This window comes from Macaca nemestrina, chromosome 1, assembly GCF_043159975.1.
Source record: "Macaca nemestrina isolate mMacNem1 chromosome 1, mMacNem.hap1, whole genome shotgun sequence".
Taxonomy (NCBI): Eukaryota; Metazoa; Chordata; class Mammalia; order Primates; family Cercopithecidae; genus Macaca; species Macaca nemestrina.
The window spans coordinates 78,868,496-78,895,100 of record NC_092125.1 but is presented as its reverse complement, the minus strand read 5'-3'; the positions used below and the strand labels follow the sequence as shown (position 1 = coordinate 78,895,100).

At 36.2% G+C, this 26,605-nt stretch overlaps 1 protein-coding gene and 1 pseudogene across 6 annotated transcripts in view; both read right to left on the bottom strand.

Annotated features, from left to right (window-relative positions):
* Positions 1–26,605, bottom strand: part of LOC105493485 (microtubule affinity regulating kinase 1) — a 143,022-nt gene that overhangs the window by 27,882 nt on the left and 88,535 nt on the right. For all 6 annotated transcript variants that reach the window (XM_011761160.3, XM_011761162.3, XM_011761161.3 and 3 more), the window contains 7 exons: positions 22,123–22,179; positions 19,594–19,830; positions 19,385–19,504; positions 5,439–5,538; positions 4,268–4,380; positions 1,045–1,198; positions 545–738 (listed from right to left, as the gene is read on the bottom strand). In XM_011761160.3, the coding sequence (XP_011759462.1) occupies positions 545–738; positions 1,045–1,198; positions 4,268–4,380; positions 5,439–5,538; positions 19,385–19,504; positions 19,594–19,830; positions 22,123–22,179 (975 nt within the window). The remainder of the gene's footprint in view (positions 1–544; positions 739–1,044; positions 1,199–4,267; positions 4,381–5,438; positions 5,539–19,384; positions 19,505–19,593; positions 19,831–22,122; positions 22,180–26,605) is intronic.
* LOC105493484 (histone deacetylase 1-like) lies at positions 5,545–19,378 on the bottom strand (annotated as a pseudogene).

Below are 26,605 nucleotides of genomic sequence, written 5' to 3'. Positions count from 1 at the left end.
TTTTGCTCCCTTTCCTTTCAAAACACCTATTATCTGAATGTTACCAATTCTATTTCTACCTTTCATATATCTTAGTTTTCTTTTATATGTTCTATCTCTATTCTTCCCTGCTGCCTTATGGGAGAACATTTCAAACCCTCTTCTAGTTCCCATTATATAATTTCTATGGTTTGCTGTTTTTAAGTGAATAACGTGAGGCAACTTTATAAATTAATTATTACCTGAGTCTGCCTTCATTAAACGGCTTATTTGTAAATAAAAATGAAATGTGCCAATATGATATTAAATAAACATTATAAAAAGGAAAATGAAGCAGGAAAGTTTAATGTACCATTTTGTGTTAAGTGTTATACATGCAAAAACGAATTCTTTTTTGTTGTTTTTAACTTGCATTTATGAGAAGTGTGGTCCCTTTTACATGTTCTTTAAAGTATAATTCCCTTTAAAATTTTCAATCATTAAAAAAATGAAAGATAAAAATTTTACCCATAACCCTGAAACAAGTTATTACAATAAATTGCAATATACCAGAATATTTACTCACACTTGGAATAGTTGAAGATTTTTTCCTCTCTGGCCCTACAAGAGGGCTTGCAGTCATCTCGCTTTTTGATCCAACTGTTGTGCTGCCAAGTTTTCGAGCCACATCTTTGTCCCACTCTTCTTTCTGTTCACTTTCCACACTGTTAGCCTGAGCTCTTTTGGTATATGATACAGCAGGAGGAATGGATGGACCAGCTATAATTAAAAAAAAAAAAATAGCATAATGAGCTGAAAAACAACTGATTTATTTTCTGCTTACAAACAAAAACTCTGTATTAAAATTATCCACATTTGCATGCTTTAAACTCTGAACGAAGATTAAATTGTGATTTCAAAAATCAGGTCAGTCCCTGTAAAAGGGATTATATTTATAATTCAGTAATATAAGTCTGTGAGAACTAGATGACACAAGTACATAGAGACGTGAATGTACAATGCTTTAAAAACACAAGTTTGGGTAGAACCCGTGTGTTGTTTCACTTATTTGACTTTTTCCCCTACCATGATCACTGAAACGCCGCTGCTTCTGATTTGCTGAGATACTTCTCTGGACCTTCAGGTGAGCAGGGGACTGAAGAGTGCTGTTGTTTAAGTCACTACTGGGCCGGGACCTCTGACACAAGTTTCCACTGGATAATGATTCACCACCTTCAAACTATAAGAAGAAAAACCACAAGGATTTTAAAGCAAAAAAAAAAAAAAAAAAAAAAAAAAAGTTTGCACAAATACTGCACTTTTGATTTTCTAAATGATTTAAAGCTATATAAGAAGTAATCCAAACTGAAAAAACAGTGTAGTATTGGGCCTAGAACTTTAAGTTGGCAAGCAGGAAAAGGAGTGAACTGGATAGAATATGCTTTAGTGACTACTCATAATCTTCTATTATCTTGTACAAATCCTTAGTTTAGTCAAAATACCAAAGAACAGCTACCAATTATTGAATGGTTATTATAGACTAGGCACTGTGCTAAGCTCTTTCTATATGTTACTTTATTTAATCATCACAACAAACCTATGATGTATTAACCTACACTTTACAGATGGAAAAACTGAGGTTAAAAAAGTTAAGGGGCATTATTGAGATTCAAACTTAAAATAAAATCTAAAATTTTAAATATACACACATGTATATACACATATGTATGCATATAAACATACATATAGATTTGTTTTGTTTTCTCCACATTTGCAAAAAAAAAAAAAATACAGTTTACTGTTTCTGATCAGGAAACCGTATCTACTTAGAACTCAGCATGGTAAACTGCGGGTTGACACACTATCCCTCTCTCTGTAACATACAAGTTGTTTGCTGCCAGCAAACTTTTGATGGCCTCACTGGCATCCCAATAGGAAATCTAAATTCATATACAGATAATACTAGTGATAAATCGCAGAGTAATACTGATGATGATAAACAGCTAATGCAGAGCACATAATAATCCGCTAGAAACTGTTCCGAGTTTTTAAGCCCATAATAATCCACTAGAAACTGTTCCGAGTTTATAAGTGCTCATTCATTTAACACTTTCAATGATCCTAAAAGATAAGCACTATTATTGCCCTCACTTTATAGATAAGAAAACTGAGGCACAGAAAATTAATTGCCTTAGTTGCACAGTTAGTGGTTGTGCTGGGACAGGGCAGGGGTCGGGGGGACTTAGATCCAGTGAAGCTGGCTCCAAAGTTCAGGCTCTTACTACTTACCAGTAGCCTCATCCATTTATATTTGATACAATTCACACTTCATTTAAATTCATGCATGGTACGGTTATATACTTATAAAGTTAGTGCTTCTTTTATATTTAAATTAACAGGAAAATTAAAGACCTCAGGAGTGTACTTTAAAATCTAAGTAGAAACAGTTCAAAGCCTTTAGAAATAACCATTTGTACTATTTCCCACTTAAAATTCTCTTGACTTGGCTTCTTTGATACCACATCTCTAGCTGTTAATGTCTCCACTAAAGATTCTCTTCCATTATAATAGTACCCACCTGGGGTTCACTGGGAGGATTAGATTAATTAATATTTGTAAAGTCCTTAGAACAGTCCCTGGCACATTACTATGTGCAATGTGTTCCCCTCTAATGAAGACTCCAAATCTGTTAATTATTCAAATCTCTCCCCCTAATTCAGATCTATATATCCAAATGCCTAATAGACAGCTCCATCCAACAGAATCTCAAATTTAACCATCCCAAATTGAACTTGTTCTCTTCCCCCTGAAATCTGTACCTTTCCTATCTTGGCAAATGTGCTTGCACAGTCATCCATATTGGAAATCTCATGGGCTCTTATCTCTTATTTCTAACTGGTCCCCAAGTACTACTGTTAATTCTACTTCTTACATGTCACACAGACCTGCCTTGGTGGGTCTGACCTTAGCCTACTGTAGGTACATGTCCACCTATATGCTCCCAGAGTATGCTGTGCATCCCCCAAATGAGAACACATACTGTACCATACTATTAACTGCTCGCCTCACCTCTAGACCAAGGGCTCCTTGAGAGCAGAGACTTTCTCGTCTTTCTATTCACAGTACCCAGCATCGTTTCTGGTACAATAAAGGTTCAATATATGCCAGCTGGAATGCACTGCTCCATTAACAGTTACTATGGAATTATAAATAATTTCAGCTTTTTGTCTCTAAAATACCTCCCACAGATGTCTAATTTCCAATAAATTGTTAATGTCCTGCAATCTGTTCTTGACTCTCCATGTATAGCCTTTATATTTGTTTTGCTAAAGAATCATTTGCTTTTATGCTTCATGAAACGGTTTGGACACTCTGTCCCCTCCAAATCTCATGTTGAAGTGTGACCTCCAATGTTGGAGTGGGCCTAGAGGGAGGTATTTGAGTCAAGAAGGTGGACCCTTCATGAATGGCCTGGTGCTGTCCTCATGGTAACAAGCTCTCCCTCTTTGTGTTCACGCTAGATCTGGTTATTTAAAAGAGCGTGGCACCTCCCCCACCTCTCACCTGCTCCCTCTTGCCATGTGACATGCTGGCTCCCCCTCACCTTCCATCATGTCTGTAAGCTTCCTGAGGCTCTTATCAGAAGCAGATGCCAACACTATGCTTTGTGTACAGCCTGCAGTACTGTGAGTCAAATAAGCTTCTTTTCTTTATAAATTACCCAGTCTCAGGTACTTCTTTATAGCAATGCAAAACTGACTAACATAGTTCACCATTTGTATACAGTTATTTTCTGAGTATATCTCCTTATTATAGTTCTCCTGGCCTTGAGAATTCCCAACTGAAAGCATCAGTCACTTGACACTTTATAAGGCAAAATGTCATCACATAACCTTTCCTGGAGTTACCTCTTTTAACAATCCTTTAAGACATACATTTTATTTTAAATGCTATCACTTCCTCACGTTTCAGTCACTGTCTTTTCTGCACACCTGGAATAACCATATTACCTTTGGTGGGACTGTTACATTTGGATGCACAAGCTGTGGGGGAGGCCATTCTCAAAGGCTAGGCTGTGAATGGTGGCTCCTGGAGCTAAGAAAGACAGTAGGCCTATTCTTTCATAAAATCTGTCTTGGTACCCAGAAATAAAACCAGTTTGTAATTTAACATTGTGATTTTTGAGTTCCAACAAATAAGAATGTTAGAGTAGGATCTTTATATTATTTTTGATTCCACAAAGAATATATTTACTAATATATAAGCTCAAAAAATAATTCACAGTAATTTGAAAAGGTGAAAAACTTACTTCAGGTGGTTTTCTACCTAGAAGAATATAAGTAGCCATAACTTCATCATACTTCTGATTTATTAAGGCATCATTTATTTCATCTCGTGCAAAGCCCATGGTGACCATAATGTCTAGAAATTTAAAAAAGAGAAATTTTCTGAAAATGGTTTTATTTTCATAAACAAATCAACAAACACGGGCAAGTCTGCCAACTTTGAATATGAAAACTTAGTCATGAAAATTTAGTGTAGTTTAAAAAACTTCTGGACTATTAATATGGATACCATATTTTCACAGATATTGTACAATGATACTTTTACATGCAGAAATTATCTACATCATGGGTAATATATTAACGGGCCCACTTAATTTCTCATTGCCTCATACATTCCTGAGCTAACTTTCTTTGTCCAGTCTAAGACCATGTCAGTCTTTGTTACACGCAAAATTCTCTTTCTCTCAACTCATCCTCAGCTACTCGTGCAGTGGTTTCTTTCGTCTCTTAACAATTTCTGCTTTCTGATTTGCAGTAGGGTGACTCTTCTTTGGGAGATCTGAATTTCCATGGTTTTTCTGATCAGGTTCCTAATACCCTAAAATGCTCTCCCCTGCTACTCTGCCCTCAAGTCAAATAGGAACACAGTTGAGATGACTCAGTTGAGACTAAATGATGGCTTTAGGAAGGGATTGCAAAATGAAAAGAACAAGTTAGAAGGACAGCTCTGGCTGGGTATGGGCAGTAGCAGGACGAGTGACGAGGGAGAATAAACATTGCTAAGACAGTAGAAAAAGAAAGGGAGAGCCAAAGTGTTCAACTCTTAATTCAGTGCCTCTGTATCTTTGGTTAAAATACATGCTATGTTCGCTGATACTTATCAGTCTGATCAGTGCTGATAGTCATATCAGCCATTCCTCCTGCTGGGCATAACTGAAAGTAAAGAATTCAATTTATTTACATTAAGGTTTATATCATCATTGTCAAACATTGAATTAGACCATAATATATATGAGAACAAATTAGGGAACTTGAAATGTATAATTTTTAGTGTATTATCATTAAAATGATAATGCAAGTATTTTTCAAATAAAAATTGCTTCCTATTTATACTTTTAAACACTATTTTGGTACACTAAAGAACTCTTACTTGCTGCCTAGGGACAGTACTTCTTACCATGTTTAAATACTTACCTATTCTTTTTGTGTCATTGAAATCTGGATCAGGCTCAGTATATGGCTTTAGTTCTTCTTCTTCATGACCAACATTCATCCATCGATCTTTCATTATTTGCTAGGAAATAAACTCTACATTATGTGTGGTCAATCAGAACATTCAGCCACTTACTATAACTATTTTAACAAATGTAAAATTACTGGTTCACTCAACAAGTTCCATGTGACATTTCTAGTTTGATTAGTGGGTCAAAAAGAGGTGTAAGACTTTGGGACACACAACAACTATGACTGTCTTCCTACACACTCACCAAATGTATTGATTCAAAACACCATGCCTCTCTTATTCCTTCAAAGGGAATATTTTCAAATTTGGTTATTTTAACATAAAACTTACTTCTTATAAAGCAGATTTTAACTTCTGCTTTAAATTTTTACATTTAAGATTAATATGGAGATTATAATTTTTTCCTGGTTTATGCCAAACATATGCCTTATTTTAAAATCATCACTTATTAAAATATTAGCAAAGAAGAGGTCATGGGGAATGAAAATCAGGGTTAGCAGTAAAGCTATCAATAAAGATAGCTAAGACAATGTGGAAAGGGAAGGCAGTCAAAATTTAAGTCTAGAGTTAGGAATTAGGTAAGAATCAAGCTGGGGTTGATGTGAATTACCAGAGTCAGATTTAAGCTAAGGCTGTGACAATAACAGACAGTCCTGGGCTGTTAAAAGGCAACCTTGTAGGGGGCAAGCTAGAGAATGGGAAAAATATTGGCAAAACATACTGGATAAGGAGTAAATATTCAGAATATGTAAAGAATGCCTGCAACTCAATAACATAAAAACAAATAACCTCAATAAAAAATGGGCGAAGTAATTAATAGATATTTCTCCAAAAAAGAAACGTAAGTGGTCAAAAAGCATGCTTGCTGTGTGAAAAGATACTCAACATCATTAGTCATCAGGGAACTCAAAACCATAGTGAGCTATCACCTTATACTCATTAGGATGGCCACTATACTCATTAGGATGGCCACTGTCAAAAAAACAGGAAACAACAAGTGTTGGTGAGCATGTGGAGAAATTGAAACCCCTGTGAACTGCTGGCAGAAATGTAAAATGGTGCAGCTGCTACGGAAAGCAGTACAGAGGTTCCTCAAAAAATTAAAAATAGAACTACCATATGATCCAGTAATCCCACTTCTGGGTATTTATCCAAAAAAACCAAAAGCAGAATATCAAAGAGATATTCAGAAACTTATATGCACTGCAGCATTAGTCACAAAAGCCAAGATGTGGAAGTAACCTAAATGTACATTGACAAATGAATTGATAAAGAAAATGTGGTACATAAATACAAAGAAATATTATTCAGCCTTAAAAAAAATCTTGTTACATGTTACAACATGGATGAACCTTGAGGACATTATGTTAAGTGAAATAAGCCAATCACAGAAAGACAAATACTGCATGATTCTACTTACGCGGATTATCTAAAGTAGTTAAGCTCACAGAAACATAAAGTATAACAGAATGGTGATTGCTGGGGCTGATGAGGGGGAAATGGGGATTTGTTTAACGAGTACAGAGTTTTAGTCACACAATATGAAAAAGTTCTGGAGATCTGTTGTACAACAATGTACACATAGTTAACGACGCTGTAATACACACTTATAAGTTGTTAAGAGGGTAAACATATGTTAGGTGTTTTTTACCACCACCACCACCAAAAAAAAAAGCAATCTAGTAGAGAATTTACTATACTCATGGTCAGGCAATGGGGAACTGGAAGAAACTTATTTGAATAATTCTGTATTAATTTAGAAAGATTGTTCACTTTTTATTACTACAGAATTTTAGGTTTTCATTCTAGGTGCTGATATATTAATTGCTTTTTCCAAGTCCTGTAAAGTACTTTCTCCATCTTTAAACTTTACTTGCCAATATTCCACTAATTAGAAAAATAACTTCCCATATATATACCTTTTGAAGGCTGATTTCTTGACTGCCCAGGTACCTTCTCCTCATTTATTAATATCTACCTAAAGCTAATCACTAGAAAATAAGAAATCCAGGGCAGATCTCTAACAACCGAAATCTCTAACAGGATTGCTGTGCTAAATTGGAGGATTTTCCAGAGGTCATCATCACATGATTTTTTTTTTTTTTTTTTAAAGACAGGGTCTCACTATGTTGCCCAGCCTGGAACTCCTGGGCTCAAGTGATCTGCTTGCCTCCGCTTCTCAAAGTGCTGGGATTATAGGCATGAGCCACCATGCCCAGCCACATGATACATTTTTAAATTAAACTTTCTAGAGAATTCATATATTTAAAAAATACTATTACGCAGACGTAACTCTTAAAAAATTATCACTAACTTGATTTCTTTTCACCACTTTGGGCAATGGTAATTTAAGTGCCTTATTCAACTACTTTAAATAAAACTAGAGACCTACTACAAATAATTCTACTACCATGTGTCTTTAGTGATATTCATCAATAAGGGAAAAGTGTTGGGGTGGGTGAACATCAGGAGGAAAAAAAAATGGGCAAAGCAGAGATGCAAAAGTTGCCACACAATTTCTCAAAATACTAAGGCCTTTCCTGTTCCTTCCCTCTCCCCTCTCAAACATTATGTCTGACAGAAGCCTGGGCAAGAGTCAGGCACCAGCATCTGTAGAAATAAAATTTTGTTGTTGGCAGAATTTCCTAGGTTGGAAGGTGAATACATAGAAAACCCTCAGAGAACATATTGAACTACTTAAGGACAGTTATACAGTACACACAGTTCCTCCCACACTGATCAAGCTCCAATCCAGCCATCTACTCCTTGACACCTTTATTGATTCAATTCTATAGCTGCACAAGCAGAGGAAGTAAGGAAGGCATACGGAAGTAGTAGCTCAGCTGATGCTTAAAAGTCTTTAAGCATATATAAACTAAATCCATAACAAATCCTACCCCTCCACACACGTATCAGTACAAACAAAGGAATCTGACTGTCCTTTTATTAACACATTACTTTTTAATGGGAGTTCTTTGGACATTTGTTGTTATGATAATGAATGAGAAAGACAAAAAAGAAAAATAACAAACATGAGCTAGACACAAAATACTTCTAGTTCCTCAAATCAATTTAAGTCCTTATTGATGTTCTCAAATTTAAGATTACAAGTTTGAAAATAATAACAAGTGGAATAAGATTAATAAATAGTAGAATACTAAGTAAGTAAAAAGTTAGATTCAGGTAGAATAAATACGGGTTAATCATGCAAAAAGGAAGTGGAAGGAAGACAAAGAACCAGGAGAGAAAATGCAGGTGTAAAGAGGCCCTCAGGCAAAACCAGCATGTAATGGTTATCTCTCAATGGTATGATTTTGAAAAGTCTCTCTGGCCAGTATGTAGGGAGTGAGTTAGAGGGGTTCAAGATTAGAGGCACATAAATCATGTAAGAGGCTTCAGTTAAATCTAGGAGAGAGATGATGACACTCCAATTTAAAGGTACGCAATGGCAATAGGGAAACAAAAGACATTTTCAATATTTTGCAGGTAAAAATGAACAAAACTTAATGATTTATGCAGTTTTATGGAACTTCATAATCACAATTCATGATTATGAAGGATGGATATCCATATATCTACATGACTGGATATGGGGGAGAGATGAAAAGAAGAAGAAATTGAAGACAATGCCCAAATTTCTTATTCAGACAACTGAATTGAGAGGTTGGTATCATTCACTGAGATATCAAACGCACAGAGGGAAGAATGGATGGAGAAAGATGGAGCTCGGTTTTAGACAGCTTAAGCTGAGTTTGAGGCACTATGGGATATCTCAATAAACATGTACTGTAATTACTCTGATACTTTACTCTGAGGCTCAAGAGAAATCTGGGCTAGGGATTGAGACTTAGGAATCCTTAGCCTACAGAGGATGCTGTATAAAAGTTGTGGGGTGGGTGGGATTCTCCAGGAAGAATGAATAGTGTTAAGAATAAATAGAAGAGGTCTCAGAGTACAGCCTCAAGGAACACTAGTACTTAAAGGTTAGAAAGAAAAGAAATCCAAAAAGAAAAACCCGCAGAGCATGACATGGAAGGCAACGAAAGAGTTCTTCGAAGAGGAGAAACTGCTGTCCTGTCAAATATGGCCAAATGGTCAAATAAGGTGACACCTAAATAAGTAACCCGTGTGTTTAGCAATAGAGATGGGGGACTTTGCTGGGGGAAGTTTCAGTGGAGTGGTGGCATTAGGAACCAGAAGGTAAATGGATTGGTGAGGAATGGGTGATGGTTTAAATGTAGATACTCTTCAAAAGGGCTCACTACAAAGGAGGAGCAAGATGGCAGCACTGAAAGGGGATTACCGGGTTGAAGGATGCCTTTTTTAGTGGAGGAGATTCAAGATTCAAGTATGTATAAAAGCTGAGGAAAAGGAGTCGGTAGAGACAAGGTTCAGTTGGTTACAGAAGAGAGAGCCTTTTTGAAGGGCTGAGATACTGAAAAGGAAGGTAGATAACCAAATCCAGCAAACAGATGAGTAAAGTTTTCAACAAGAGAAAAGACATCTTTCCACTATGACAGGCAGTGGGGAGACATGGGGTCTAAATAGTTAATTTAATTTTTTTGTATAGAAATGTACCATTTTATTACAAAGAGTCTCAAAAATGAAAACACTATCTCAAAAAGGAAACTAGACCACCAACCTCCACCTGCAGAATTAGGGGAAGACAAAGGGCACGCAGTGTCAGTTTCTCGGCTCACTTGAAGCCACTGGGAAGGTATGAGAACAGAGCTAATCTAAAAATGGCTGATGTTACATTAGGAGCCTGAAAAGAACAGGAGACCCTTGAAGATCTGGCCATCCCTTCTAGAATGCTCAGTAAGGGCACCTTTCCAAAGCTACTAAGCAGGCATTTGGCATTTCAGGATTTTGTCTTATGGTTGCATAAAAGTATCCCTTTCACCCAGACCTGGTACTCTTTATGGCTCAAAGTTAAGAACTGGGGAAGGATGGAAGGATGAGTGGCAAGGCAGCTCCTAGAAGAGTTCACCCAGCATAGCTGCCCTGGGCTCAAGGCCTTGGTTTCTGTCTAGTCTCTGGGATTTACATTTAATAAATTTTCCTATAAATACACAGAGAAATAGAAGTATAAAATCTGAGGTGTTGGTGGAGAAAGGCGGGGGACTTGGCAAGAAGCCAGAGCTGGAGAGGTCTTTTCAGGCCAACCTGACCTCCTCCTTGACCCCTTTGGCTTCTGGCTTCTCCTCCTTGGTTTTCTCCTCTTCTGTGACTTTGTTCTTCTCATCTAGGTCTTTCTCTTTTTCATCCTCTTTTGACTCTCTTGGCTTTTTTGAAGTTGGAAGAGTTCTTGTGGCCACCCTCTTCCACCTCATCAGAGTCGGAGAACTCTCCCTCACAGGCAATTCGTTTGTCAGAGGAACAGATCGAGATGTATTTGTCAGGGTCTTCTTCACTCTCATCGCCACTCTCCTCAGGGACGGATCCTGTGGAATCACCTGCATTTGGACCCAGGTGTGTGGGGCAGCATTCTGAGGTTCTCAAACAGTCGCTGTTTATCTTCTCCAAGTACTATTCGTGTTCTGGTTAGTCATACTGAAAGGACTGATGTGAAGCTTGAAATCTGATCCAAACTATTCCAAGTAGTCACTGTATGGAAGCTCATTAGGGATCTCTGTATCCAGGGCCACACCTGTCTAATAGGTCCAGCACTAGGCAACATTACAAATGATGAACCACCTCCTCCCAGCATCAGCATAGGAAGGTTAAAGCTCTTGACAAATCCCACACACTTGGCATGGACCCCCCGCCACTTTTTTTTGAGATGGAGTCTCACTCAGTTCCCCATGCTGGAGTGCCCCATGCTGGAGTGCCCTGGTGCAATCTCGGCTCACTGCAACCTCCGCCTCTAGGGTGCAAGTGATTCTCATGACTCAGCCTTCTGAATAGCTGGGATTACAGAAGTGCACCATCATGCCTGACTAATTTTTGTATTTTTAGTAGATGCGGGGATTCACCATGTTGGCCAGGTTGGTCTCAAACTCCTGACCTCAAGTGAGCCTCCCGCCTCGGCCTCCCAAAGTGCTGAGAACAGGCATGAGCCACCATGACAGGCCGGCATGTGCTTTGATGATCAGATGGAAGCAACCTAACCAGTCCCCAGATAAGGAATCTGAGCCACACTGTAAGAGCACTGCACTAGGCTGGAACATCTCCATTACTCTGAACGCAACCAGCTTGAAATGGCCTCATAAGACTTGTCATCAATCCCATCTCAGAACAGGTAGTTACCAGCATATTTGCCTTTGCCAGCCCCAATATCCTGTAGATCCCTAGTTCCTGAAAAGTTCTCTCCATACTCAGGAGAAGACACAGTCATGACCCAGTCTGTGGTATAGAAGGCCTCTTCCATCCCATTGCCGTGGTGAATATCAAAGTCAATATATAGCACCCTCTGGTGATTCGTTAGCAGTTCCAGGATGGCCAAGACAATGTCATTAATGTAATAGAAGCCAGAGATGCCTCAGGCTTCTTTGCATGGTGCAGGCCCATAGCCCAGTTCACAGCGATGTCTATCTGCTGCTTATTAAGTTTCACAGCACTTGCCACTGAGCCACCAGTAGACAACTGTAAGAATTCAAACAGGCCATCAAATACTGAACAGTCCTTGCTGATGTTGAATCTGCATCTGCTTGCTGAGCTCGAACATGTAATCTGAATGGATTGAGCGCAAGAATTTAATGTAGTCATCCCCATGGTACTTGGTCATCTCCTCAGTACTGGGCTTGTGAGGGTGACAGATTTCTATTTTTCAGTGGAGACCATAGTTGGGCAGCAAATTATAAGTCATGCAGATCTGGTGAGGCTTCATTGGATGGCCTTGTCTATAAGAGTAACTTCCAACATCCCCATCCTGGTAGTAACAGACTTTCCTCCTGGTGCCCTGTGTCTGCGTCATCTTGCTTGCCTCCCGTCCCTCTCATCAGTTCGTTTCAACAGTAATGTTTAAGGTATGGGAATGGGAAGTGAAGAGTACTTATGACTTTTGGTTTGTATTTTCTCAGTGGAATAAAAGACAAAGATATTTGCCTAGAATGTTTTCCCCATCTTCCCACCTAAGTTCCTTTTTATTTCAAAATGACCACATAAAGTCTGGGCCCTTTCTGTTACTCTCTTTCATGGCACCCCGATCTTTGCCTACAATTGAATGAAGGTTGTTGTTATGTAATATTTTGGTTTACCTGTTAATCATGTATCTCCACCATTAGACCATAAACCCAATCAAAGAATGATCCACGTCTGGTTTGTTCAATATTGCATATCCAACACCTAAAAGTACCCAGCACTAAATGGTCAGTACGTATTTGTAAACTGAATGAATAAAACCTCATCTTAATCACTTATCTGTCCTTCTCCTGTGTTCCCATGGAACTCTGCTTATATCCTAGTGTTACTATTATTAAACTCTACCTTTGATTACAGTTAGTTGTGTATAGGTTTATCTCCACGTTATTTAAAGTCCTTGAGGACAAAGGCTGTGCCTTATGTGCTGTTTTTTCTCACTACAGATGCCTGTTTTTGAACAAGGTAGTGTTTTAAAATAATGTTGCTACAAGATCCCTGGGTAAGACAGAATCCAGAGATTAGCAACAAGAAGACACCTTACAAAGTTGTTATAATGTCCAGGAAAGAGAACAGAGGACTGAACTAGACATGAGGAAATGGAAGAAAGAAACCAGAAGCATAATCTATTGCACTTGATGAAAAGATTCATTTTGGTTCTGAGGGAATTGATGGAATATAAGAGGGTTCTGACAATTGTAAATCAGGTGCCTGGCAGAATAGGGTTTCTATAAATTAAGCAAGAAATATAGGAGCAATAGCAGATTTGATAGCTGAGAGATAAGCAATTAGAAGGAAAATGAAGATAATTTTCCGATGTTTCTCAGTTAAATTGCATTTATTTGTTGCTCATTTCATATCCACATGTTCCTGTCAGAATAAATATATACATGGATCAAACCCTTAAAAGTGATCTGTTATTTGGGGAAATGAGATTTACTTATGAAATCTAAATTTTTTTTAATTTTTATTTATTTTTTTTTTTTGAGACAGAGTTTTGCTCTGTCACCCAGGCTGGAGTGCGGTGGCACAATCTCGGCTCACTGCTACCTCCGCCTCCCAGGTTCAAGTAATTCTCCCGCCTCAGCCTCCCAAGTAGCTAGGATTACAGGCATGGGCACCATGCCTGGCTGATTTTGTATCTTTAGTAGAGATGGGGTTTCTCCATGTTGGTCAGGCTGCTCTTGAACTCCTGACCTCAGGTGATCCGCCCACCTGGGCCTCCCAAAATGCTGGGATTACAAGTGTGAGCCACTGCACCCAGCCTACTTTTTTTTTTGTTTTTGAGATGGAATCTCATTCTGTTGCCTAGGCTGGTGTGCAGTGGTGCAATCTCAGCTCACTGCAACCTCCACTTCCCGGGTTCAAGTGATTCTCCTGCCTCAGCCTCCCAAGTAGCTGGGATTACAGGCGCTCACCACCATGGCCAGCTAAATTTTCTATTTTTAGTAGAGATGGGGTTTCATTATGTTGGCCAGGCTGGTCTCAAACTCCTGACCTCAGGTGATCCACCCACCTGGGCCTCCCAAAGTGTTGGGATTACAGGCGTGAGCCACTGCACCCGGCCTATTTTTTTGTTTGTTTGTTTTTGAGATGGAATCTCATTCTGATGCCCAGGCTGGAGTGCAGTGGTGCGATAGCTCACTGCAACCTCCACTTCCTGGGTTTAAGCGATTTTCCTGCCTCAGCGTCCCAGAAGCTGGGATTACAGGTGCTCGCCACCACGGCCAGCTAAATTTTGTATTTTTAGTAGAGACGGGGTTTCATCATGTTGGCCAGGCTGGTCTCAAACTCCTGACCTCAGGTGATCCGCTCACCTGGGCCTCACAAAGTGCTGGGATTACAGGCATCAGCCAAAACTATTTGAATACACAATAGAATTAACTATTTAAAGTTGTGCTATTAGCAGTGAGTTTTAATAAAGACCAAAAGAACAACTCGAAGTGTGGGCTGGGATTTTCAGGGAAGGAACCGTAAGGGGACAGGATGTAAACTGATTTGAAATATAAGCAGTATTTGGAATGGTGCAAAGTCATGGCAGAAGGATGTGAGGAACAGTGAGGAGGCACCCTTCTTTTACTAAGCACATGAATCATATACAATGAAAGAATACATTTTATACTACATTTTATAATTAGCACAGGAAAAAAAACAATAGGTGGACACAGAAGGACTGACTGCTAATTCTCACATAAAACTAGATTTGAGGCTAGGTTGAGTCAGGAAAAGTAGAAAATGCAGTGATAAGGAAAGAGAATTGGGCAGCAATGAGAGAATCAACAGTTTTGTTTCCCTTTATTATTATTATTCTAGTCACTGGGAATCACCAAGAGTCTGCTTAGCAGTTTGTCTCACAACAACAGTTGTATTTCAAAGCAGAATAAAAGTAATCTCAGAACGGAAAATAAAGGTTGGAAAGAAGATCTCCTTAAGAAAGGGAAGATGTGGGGTTTAACTCTGTTAATTCAAAATCTGAGGGTCTTTTTCCAAAAATAAAGCATAGAAAGCAACAAAGAATGGATACATGAAAGGGAAGAGAGATATGGACTACCTGCCCTTAGTTGTGTGAACCTCATGCCTATGTAAAATTCTTTCATGGTAACCAAAAGAATTGACATTAAAAGTCTAGGGAGAAACGTTACCAGAAAACTGAGGTACTGCATGACAGGAGAGAGCTCACGTAACCCTAGTCTGGGTGGTTTCAGGCATGGTATAAATAACTAGGCCAACAAACTGCACTAGACACAGAAATTAGTTGAATAAACTCATCCACTCCGATTTCATTTCATATATCTCATGAGAAACTAGAGGACAAAAAAACTTCCAAAATTAACAAAACAAAGTTTACCCTAGCCATCAGTGCCAATGAACATAAATGACTGCCTGAGAGTTATATTAGCAAAACAATTGATCAGATGAATTAAACTAGCTATGGGAAATATACACTCTATACTTAGGTGCACATTTATTTTATTTTATCTTATTTTATTTGGAGACAGGGTCTTGTTCTGTCATCCCGGCTGCAAGTCCAGTGGCGCAATCATGGCTTATTGCATCCTCAACCTCCTGGGCTCAAGCAATCCTCCTGCTTCAGCCTCCTGAGTAGCTAGGACTACAGATGTGTGATACCACGCCCAGCTAATGTAGAGAAAGGGTTTTTCCAAGTTGCCCAGGCTGGTCTCGATCTCCTGGACTTAGGTGATCTGCCCGCCTTGGCCTCCCAAAGTATCTGGATTACAGTCCTGAGCCATCAAGCGTGGCCTTAGGTGCACATTTTAAAAATATGGAATTTAGAATGGCCAGACAGAAATAATTTTACTTAAATTATTTCAACCTTTGTAAAACATACTATATGCTTCTGAATTTGTAACAGAAATCTTTCATTAAAAAATTATGAATTAATTGATTTTTTTGCTTTACTGTCACTTGGCAGACATAAACAAGACTGTAAAGATTATTTTAGTAACAGCTGAAAAATTAAGTATTAAAAGTCAAAATAAACACTTTTTTGGAGGACCAATGATGACAAAGAGAGGGTAATAAGAGGAGCTTTGCTTCAGGCTCAAATTTTGCATTATTTTGAAAGGTAATACAGTCCATCTTGGCTAAAGACTGGAAAAATGAATGAACATGTACAGAACAGGGAAAGCAGAAAAGTTTTTCAGTTTCTTTCTAATAAAAAAATCTAGACATACCAATATTCCAATAAATGGGTTTAAAAAACAATAGTGTACAACATAAAGCACAAATCCTTTTAAAATCATAATGAGGACAGTATCACACATGGAAGTTCCAGACTAGTACAATTAGAAAGAGCTGACAACATTCACATATATAACCTGAAAAAATTATATAACTGTTTGCTTATGCCTAGAAACAAACCATAGGCTAGTAGAATGTGAAACTAATTTCATTAATTTTTATTTTCACAGATGATAAATAAGGCATTTAACTTAGGAGTCTTTAAGAAACATTTTAATAAAATATACAGTTATGTCTGGTAGCAACAGAAAGGTAAGTTAAATAAGTCTGAAATGATAAGCAACCATGTAAGATTCTCTAAATCAAATTTCAATATTAGAAAAATATATAGTGAAGAAAGTATAGAGGATACTCTAATCAATAATTCATGACACTAAAGTACACTGAAAAAACATTCATGATGTTCCACTTTTTCAAAATGTGGAAATTACCAGAAAAATATTTTATATTAAAATATACAAAGTTGGTACCAATCTATGAGGCTTCTTAACCAGATTCCTTAAGACAAGTAGTTAAAAGACACTGAGAGCTTATACATGAAGAAGCACAAACTATTCATTAAAAATGTTCCATTTTATTGCTAATAAAAGAAATACAAATTAAAGCAAGGCATCAAATACTAGAATTTATATCCAATATTGAATCAAGCTATGGAGAACAGGTACATTCAAAAGCCTTGGGTCACACACATCTTCTGGCAATGATAAAAGAGCTATCTGATCACTTGCACCCTTTGGCCCGGTAATTCCACTCTGAAGAATTTATCTAAGCATATATCCCAAAGGGGAAAAATGTATACCACATTGCTTTTATCAAAAACAATGGAAACAACTCAGATGTGCAATAAACATAGAATAGTTAAATAAATTATGATATGTTACCCAAGGAGAATAACACAGCTATTAAAAACAAAGGAGTGCATTCTTTTGACAAAGCAAGAATGCATATCAAAATCTTCTAAGGTTAAAAAAAAAATGGAACATGATATAAAACATTACTAACACATAAAATGTTATGTTTACATAATACAGATTGAGTATTTTGAAAATGGCTTTAAAAAACTTTACAGATTTTTTACTGTAATGCTAATAAAATTGGTTGGAAAAATAAAAGTGAAGACTAACAATTTTTGAAGTCACCAATATTTCTAGGAGAGTTTCTTAAGGTTTGGTATAAGAAATATTTCTATTTAAAAAAATGGTGTCAAGTTTCCCTGGAAAGTCATTTTTGGGAACTGTGAAGCAAATCAGCCTTTGCATAGTAATATCTATAATATTATGATAATATTTCCAGTGGGAACTCGTGTTTTCATAGCTAAAAAACTTTGTTTTGGTAAGCTGGAACAGAAAGCTACAGACTATACTGAAATATGTTGGAATGAGCTTCTGATGATCAAATATTTCAGTAATAAAAATTTGGCTTTTAAATTCAACTCAAAGCACTCTACTATTTTAATCCTCAACACTTTAATACTAATGATAAAAGACTAATGTGTTTGGCTACTATAAATTAATCATCTTTAAGGCATCAGCACATCTTATCTACTGTCCACAGAGATCTGTAATATCTATTCCCCCAAAATAATTTTTGTATATTCTTTTTGCTCTGCTCATTAGCTAAGCTGTTGCTTCAACTCTGGGCATTTTATTAAGTGACACTCAGGTAAAGTGGGGTTCTTACGATAAAAGTCACAAAGCAGGATTACAAGACATGTTCTCTAAAGTTCATTATTTTAGAACTGATATGAGAGTCAAGAATTTTAGCTTTTTAAATATTTCACCTAATTCTTCTATGAATAATGATGGAAAGCTTTCAAAATAAGTGACATAAAAGTGGGCATTATATAGTACATGTTCTCTACTAAAGCATTACTATCATAATTTTTTTACCCCCAAAAAGGGGGAAAAGCCCACAAAATTTGTAAGATATAACTAATACTATTTAAACAAATAATTCAGTAAAAAAATCCTTATCATTGATGAACTGACACAAAGCATTTAAAATAATTTCCCAGTGGAAGTCACCATCCCTTAACTTCCATCAAAACATGCTGTATCTTCTACTGAAAAATATTTGTGGAAATAAAATTACAAAGCCCACACTAACCTGAGAGCTCTGTACACAGGGATGGCTCACTATAAGGCTGCCTCCTAAGCAGCATGAAGTCCGTGCCAGAAAGCCCCATTGCTACACTAAAAAAGTACAGTTTATATGAGGTTAATTCTCTGAATTCTCTACCTTTCTATTAAGGCGAATAAAAGAAGACAGAAAGTACTAGTGAATAATGCATGCTGAATCTCTGAAATTATGTTAGTAAAGGCTAAAATATCATTCTTAAAAACAGATGGGCAAAATACTTAAGAAATAAATTATTCTAACTGCAGCGCCAGAAGAAAAAAAATACTAGACATTTTGGTTATGTGAACTTGCTTGCCTGTAACATACTTAGTCCATTTATAATGGTGTCTATTATTATAAATAACCTCATATATGGAATGTATGTAGGCAACACAACAATGTGTTAAGAAATGAAATGCCTGTTTCCAATATGTTCTACTTAAATATTTGTAAATTTTCTTTACTAAAGTTGAGAGGTTTCTATTGCATTTTTAAATGCTAGATACCAATGTCAGATATAGCTGTGAAATATTCACTAGATTAGAATTTTCACTATTTTCTTTTATCCTTGAAATATTTATTGAGAACTTACTAAAAACAAGGTTTCTGTTTTCGACAACGCAATTTCTGACAGAGGCTACGTTTTCCTCCTTCTCTAACTAAAAGTGGATTTAACCTCTATTTTTGTGTTGTTTTAATTTAACATGGCACTACAGAACAAAGAGGAAATAATAGTTTTTAGAGACAGCTACTGTGGCAACTTTTGAAAGTGAAAAAAATAGTGAAAAAAAGTCATGTCATTTTCCCTACCTCTAAACAACAGGCAGATTAGATAATCTGGCAATTTTCCTAAGAAAACATTGGAGAAAAATGCTCTTCAGTTTCTGGAATATTTTAATTGTTAAAATTTAAATTTGGAGTATAAAAATTTACTTACTTCCAAGCTACCTCTCTTTATTGGATTCAGGACTAATAATTTCTTCAGAAGATTTTCACAGTCTGTGGACATGTAAAAGGGAATACGGTATTTCCCTCGTAAAACTCGCTCTCGCAGTTCCTTAATGAAAGTGAAAGAAAGCACTTGTAACTGGTTTTTGAAATAATCATACTTGGGGATAAAACATTAATATAAAATTTAGCTGATACCTTTAAATTCTGGCCATCGAAAGGCAAGGAGCCACTGACTAATGTATAGAGAATGACGCCCAGACTCCACACATCCACTTCAGGCCCATCATACTTCTTTCCTTGGAAAAGCTCGGGAGCAGCATAGGGTGGGCTTCCACAAAATGTGTCCAATTTGTTCCCAACTGTAAATTCGTTACTAAAACCAAAGTCAGCAATTTTAATATTCATATCACCATCAAGGAGAAGGTTTTCAGCCTAAGAGGAAAATAATAAAAAGAACAATGTAAAAAGCCTACATAAAATAAAAATATTCGTTAAAAGTGTTTTAGCTTCCAAACTTACATCTCGTCTCTCATTTATAAATGTAGTATCAAATTTAGAAGCCCAGTATGGTACTTCAATGCATTCTGAATTACATCTATATAAGACTAAATTTTAACGCTATAAAAGGAAAGCTCTCTTTATATGCATATATGCAACTACTTAAGAAAGGTTATTTAAAACCCATTTTCTTTCATAGGTTATTTTAAACTCATTTTTTCCCTCATAGTCAGAAACATCCTAGAAGTGTACCTTAGTATGACCTACTCTAAAGAGCACAATACTAATCCATCTTGGCCTTAAACCAACATGATTACCCAAAGGAGCTCTATTTTAATAGGGTATTGTTGGTTAATGCTAGGCTCAAAGGTATATCTACAGTAACTGCCTGTCAGGGGTTCTGTGACTACTAATTCATTCCTTTGTCCTCTCTTGTAGAATGCTTCCTTGACAAACTACTGTTTCAGTAAAACATGACCAAAAAATACAGCCTCTATTATATCTTGTCTGTTTTAAGCTTCTTTTTGCTGTTTTAAAACTAGATTCTCTTCTTGACGTATATTTTACATAGAAAGCAGTGAATTTTCCATGTTTTGAGATGGTTTTCCAAAATCCTAAAGCAGAATCACTCAAAGACAATATTTTACATGTCCCTTTTGTAAACAGAAGCAATTCAATAAAGGACTTGTTTTTGTACATGTTTTATTTCAAACTCTATTACAATGGATGGATAGACTAACAAAGGTATAGGTTACTTTGTAGATGTGTTTTATTAGGTTTCAAAAAGAAATAAAATTTGACTAAAACAAAAATCAGATTTCTCTATATTACTACAAGGTCCAACAATCATAAGAGTCAAGCACTCTGCCCATCATATATCTCTTCCCTCCCTACCTGCCACAACCTTTCTTTTCTTCTTTTTTGTGGTATACTAGCTTGGGATATTTGTTTTCATTTTATTTTGGAAAATGCAGATACACCTAGAACCCAAAATATACAATAAAAATGGGGTATCATTTATTACATAAATACTATAAAAGCACATACATTTGGAAAAATTTATAATAGATTGTAACATTTTTGAACTGTGACAAAACCAGGTTATTTTGATGTTCTGATGTAAGGGCCTGGTCACTGTAAATTTCTGAAGCTGTTTTTGAGCAAGCTGGACTTTCTCTAAAAATGTCTGGATGGATATCAAAGTATCCAAGCTGCCTCAGAAGAGAAGAGCTGCAAGGGGTTCTGAGGTCTCCTTCCAGGAGTGTATAGAAAAACTCTCTCTACTGGACTGGAGGGAAAACACAAGGTTTTGAACATTATTATTTTTTGCAGATTTTTTTCATATAAGAAATGAGATGATAAACTGGGAGTTAAACACAGAAGCAGGGGAACAGTTCTTTTCTTTCTCATTCGTCATGGAAGTGATTCCCCTTAAAATAGCCAAGGAAGGAAATCAAGAAATAGAAAAATTGGGAGCAACAGAAAATTCATAAGCTCTGAAAAATGAAGCTAAAATACGGAATTAGACTTGACTTTTGACAACTGTTTAGGATAATATATTCAAACATAACCCAAACTGGTACAAGTAGTTGATAAAGGTGATGAGGAAAAAAGTGAAAAAGAAAAATAAGACTCTTACGTACAGGACAATGAAAATTAAATTTGGAAGATTAGAGAAAAAAGGAAAAAAACATGTAAACATTTTAGCCCAGGGTCCTTCCACTTTCATTTTTTAAACAATCTATGTGGAACAACCATTTATTGACTAACTACACATTTCTTATTCCAAAGTATGCTCATTTATACTATTATACGCATTTAGTGTTCATAAAAATGTTTTAAAACTTTCCTTAGTTCTTTGAGCTTTAAGGCAGAGTGTGAATACTGTCTCTTATGTAAGGGAAACATGGGTCTGTGCTCTGACTTTTCTTCTGTCTGAGGTCCCACACTTTTGGCTGGGAATAAAGTTCCATATCTATGCAATTAAAGCAAACTAATTAATAGTGAATCAAATCCTCTAACCTCTAAAGCTAGATAACTTCTCACTTATATTTTCTTCATTTGCTCAGTGAAAATATTACCTTTCATAAAGCTGCTGTGAGAATCAAAAACTAACTACTTGTATAGTGTCTAGTAGCACAGTTAGGCAATAAGACAGCTCTAATATTATTATTAAACATACGTTAATAATAAAGATTTTTTAAAAAATTACAATCAGAAGCTTACCTTAAGATCACGGTGAACAATGCACTTTTGATGACAATACTGTACAGCAGATACAATCTGGAATAAATATTTGGATAAAAGAGTCAAACTATTAAAAAAAATTTTCCCCAATAATCATCTCCAATTTAGATAAATTACTAACTTGGATTTCAAGGTAGTATTTAATAAATATGCTATGTCTTTAGTTCAGAAAACTATACACATTAAAGCGATGAAATTTTCGCTGTTAAGTGCAGAAAATTTGGAAAAATAATATTCTCTTACTAAAATACAATAAAATATTTCTCTGTCAGAGGCTGTGAAGATGTCATATGGATCATTTATAGTTCTCTGTTTATGTGACTGAATGTGTACAATTTATAGTTTTGGTCAAATGGTTTACTATAGTGTTGAAATAAAAGCTTTGACACACATGAATTACTATTTTAAGATAATTGTCTCAAGTTAAAAAAGCAAAACTCTATTCTAGGAATTACAACAAATGTGTTCAAGGCATGTTTCTTTAGTGAGGCCAATTCACTAAGAACTTATCGATGAGGTATTTAGCAATACCTATATTTATTTATTCATATATAAAGAGAAAGGAAAGTTTTTGAGCCTTAAAAAGAAAAGTGATCAGCAATAGAAAAGAGGGAAAAATGAAATTCAATCTTAAACCTGTCACTAATTCAGTCAGGTCAAGTATTCTATGCCTGTAACTTGATTTTGTATGCAGCCATAATTTTTAACCATCACACAGAGCTCTTTGGAGACAAGGACTAAACAGGAGGAACCCAACAGTTTAAAGGCCAAAAGTATGACAGAAATAGATTATAAACAATTCTATGATAGTTCTTTATTACATAAAATACAGAAATAGAATCTGATAGCAATCAATTAAGAACTATTTTTTACATATAATTACATCTGATGAATAGAAGGACAGTCATTTTAATGTACATCAGAACATTCAATTCTGTGAATTCAGTTAAATATAAAAACAGTTTGAATGTTAGGCATTTACAAATGGAGACAAAAATGAGATTTTTTTTTCAAGTATAAAGGTGATGTGAAGTATGACCATGCTAATAGGAATATAGGTGGGAAAAAAAACCTTCAAAGTAGAAGTGAACTGATATTTCAGTATTGTAAAATTATTCTAATGTATATTAAAATGGTTTGAAGAGAGAGAAAACATGAATTCAAAACAAAATAATCAACACACAATGAGTAATATACAATTCCATTTAATTCATTTTGATTCAACAGTTTATTGAGTACCTGCTATGTGCAAGAAAATGTGCTGGTTGCTAGGCAAATACAAAAATGAATACTAATTGGACTTTGTCCTTAAGGCGCTTACAATCTGATTAAGAAGAGAAAATAAGGTATATATTCTCTATATACCTTGTATTATGGAGGTATATATTATATATAGAGATATATATTATTACCTTTCTATATATTGTATATAGAGAGGTATATATTATTCCCCTATAATACAAGGTAAAATCATAGAACTCTACCTTTTTAAAAGAGTATCATAAAAAATAAAGAATAATTTCAGTTGGAAATGCTTCCTGAAGGAGGTGATATTTGCTCTAAGCCATCCTTGAAGGACAGAAATATTTTAAAATGTGGAGATCTGGAGATGGGGAGGTGGTGAAATGCATTAATGACAGGGGAACTGTTTATTTGAAAAGCAGGTAGGATTCATGCCTGTAATCTCAGCACTTTGGGAGGCTGAAGTGGGAGGATGATCACTTGAGGCCAGGAGTTCAAGACCAGGCCTGGACAACACAGTGAGACCTCATCTCTACAAAAAATAAAAATATTAGCTAGGTGTGGTGGTGTGCACCTGTGGTCCCAGCTACACAGGTGGCTGAGGCAGGAGGATTTCTTGAGCCTAGGAGGTTGAGGCTGCAGTATGCCATGCTCACACCACTGCACACCTACCTGGATAACAGAGTGAGACCCTGTCTCAAACACAACAAACAAACAAAAAGACCAACAAACCAACCAACCAATCAAACAAACAAAAAACCCCAGAAAACCAAACCAAACAAAAAATCATTTAAAGAAAAGGAGGTGGAAAAATGGTGACAGTGGGAGTCAAATCTTGACAAATAGGTTGGTAAAAGTCAAAACTAGGCAGGTACTACAGAACCACTAGATGTTCTTAGGCAGGGTGACTGGGAATGATTATAATCAATTTGAAGTATGATTCCCAAAAACACAGAAGGATCTAATGATGAACATTTGTAGTATTAGTTTTCTTAAGCAATATGTTTCAAAATTCTAATACCCAATTTTCACTAAATTACGTTCATTAGCCAAAAGACATATACATTTATATGTATATTTTATTAGACATACTATATAGGTTATAGTATGTTCGTATTATAAGATTATTTTGTATCACGGGTGACAGAAATTTGCTGATAATGACATTATCTTTTATTAGGCACGTTTGTATGATCCACTGAAGGTATGCGACAGATAATAATTTGGTTATCAAACATGATCAGAGGCCATGCAACTCATGTCAGACAGAATGGTCTCTATGAAAACAGTTCTATATTTACTTCTGGAATCAAACATTTCCTAAGCCTCAAAGCATCAAGAATGGAAAGATAATTACGAAGAATCCTCTGCATTAAGCATGTGTTCTCCCCAAACTCTATGAAGTCTGAGCTATCAGTCAAATGTGGTGGTTTATTATAGTATTAACACAATTGCTTAGCAGGGAACAATTTCTGCCATGAAAGAAGTTCTGCCTTCTGACTCACTGCAAGAATCCCCCTCCACAAGCCCAATTTTTACTGCATTATTTTACAGCTAGACCTTCCAATCTCAAAACATTCTGTACTTCCATAAATAGGATATAGGAACTTCCCTATGAGCCTTCTATTAATGGATCTTGAAAACATGATTTATAGGCAGCTGGGAACTGACGGTAAGACCACACACATCAGTGTTTTCCATTGAGGTGGAGTTATCAGGGTTACTTTGCAATTATTAATACTTATAAGTGGGTCAGGAATCCCCATGCTTGAAGTGGTAGACTTGATATTACAAGAATTGAATCAATATTATGATTTTTTTTTTTTTTTTTGTAGGCTCAAGTCTTAAGGAATTTTGTAAAAGCATTGTATGGGTAATGGCTGCTAAGTGGTCTTAAACTGTCCTAGTGTCTTCAGTATTTCTAAGAGTAAGGTCAAGGACGTATATACATTTATCCTTGTTGACACAGTATTAACACATACTTTCTTTCACTGTTAAAATAAAAAAGAAAATAAAAGTAAATGTATATTCATTAAGTCCGTAAGAGTTTAAATCAAATCCATAAACAAAAATAAGCTCCTCAAAAATAAATTTAAGTGTAAATTTACCTTTAGTCAGGTAACTACAAAATAATGTACGTGTGTGCATATGTGTATGTATGTTTACATATCTCTGGTTTCTAAAAATGAGACTTAGTAACTTTTTTAGTTTTGGGAAAACATATATAGATACTAAATACATTTAAAATTTACAGTAAATAAATAAATTATAAATAAAATATTTCCCATTGTTTTACAATTTAAATAGCATTCATTGGGCATTCAGTCTCTGCAATGTAAAGAATATGAAGATGATTTCAAAATATTACAGATTTTATTTAAAAAACCATGCCAATTTTAGTAATTATTTGTATCTGTAAAAATATCTATGTCCCAACCTCCTATCCTGCTCTCGCTTACCAGCAAAGTTGGAAAGCTCTTTAAAATAGCAGGCATTTCCAACTTCTCTAATTCCATATAGTACCCCATACAATTTTCTACATCTACCAAAAAATAAGTAAAACAAGGTGCCTAAAAAAGTAAGAGTAAGTAGCAATAATCTCTAAAATATACATTAGGATTCCAATGGGAATATTTAATGCAAACTGGAACTTTCTTGCTGGTCTGCTACTAACAAAAGCTACTGTGACTGATATTAAATGAATAATATATAAAATGATGTGTGTGGCTGTGTGCAGTGGCTCACACCTGTAATCCCAGCACTATGGGAGGCTGAGGTGGACAGATCACCTGAGGTCAGGAGTTCAAGACCAGCCTGGCCAACATGGTGAAACCCCTTCTCTACTAAAAATACAAAAATTAGCTGGGAGTGGTGTTCTGTGCCTGTAATCCCAGCTACTTGGGAGGCTGAGGTAGGAGAATCACTTGAACCCAGGAGGTGGAGGTTGCAGTGAGACGAGATAGCACCACTGCACTCCAGCCTGGGTGACAGAGCAAGACTCTGTCTCAATAAATAAATAAATAAATAAATAAATAAATAAATAAATACATGTCAAGACAGCTGAATAGGAACAGTTCCGGTCTGTAGCTCCCAGCGTGATCGATGCAGAAGACGGGTGATTTCTGCATTTCCAATGGAGGTACCTGGTTCATCTCATTGGGACTGGTTGGACAGTGGGTACAGCCCACAGAGGGCGAGCTGAAGCAGGGCAGGGAGTTGC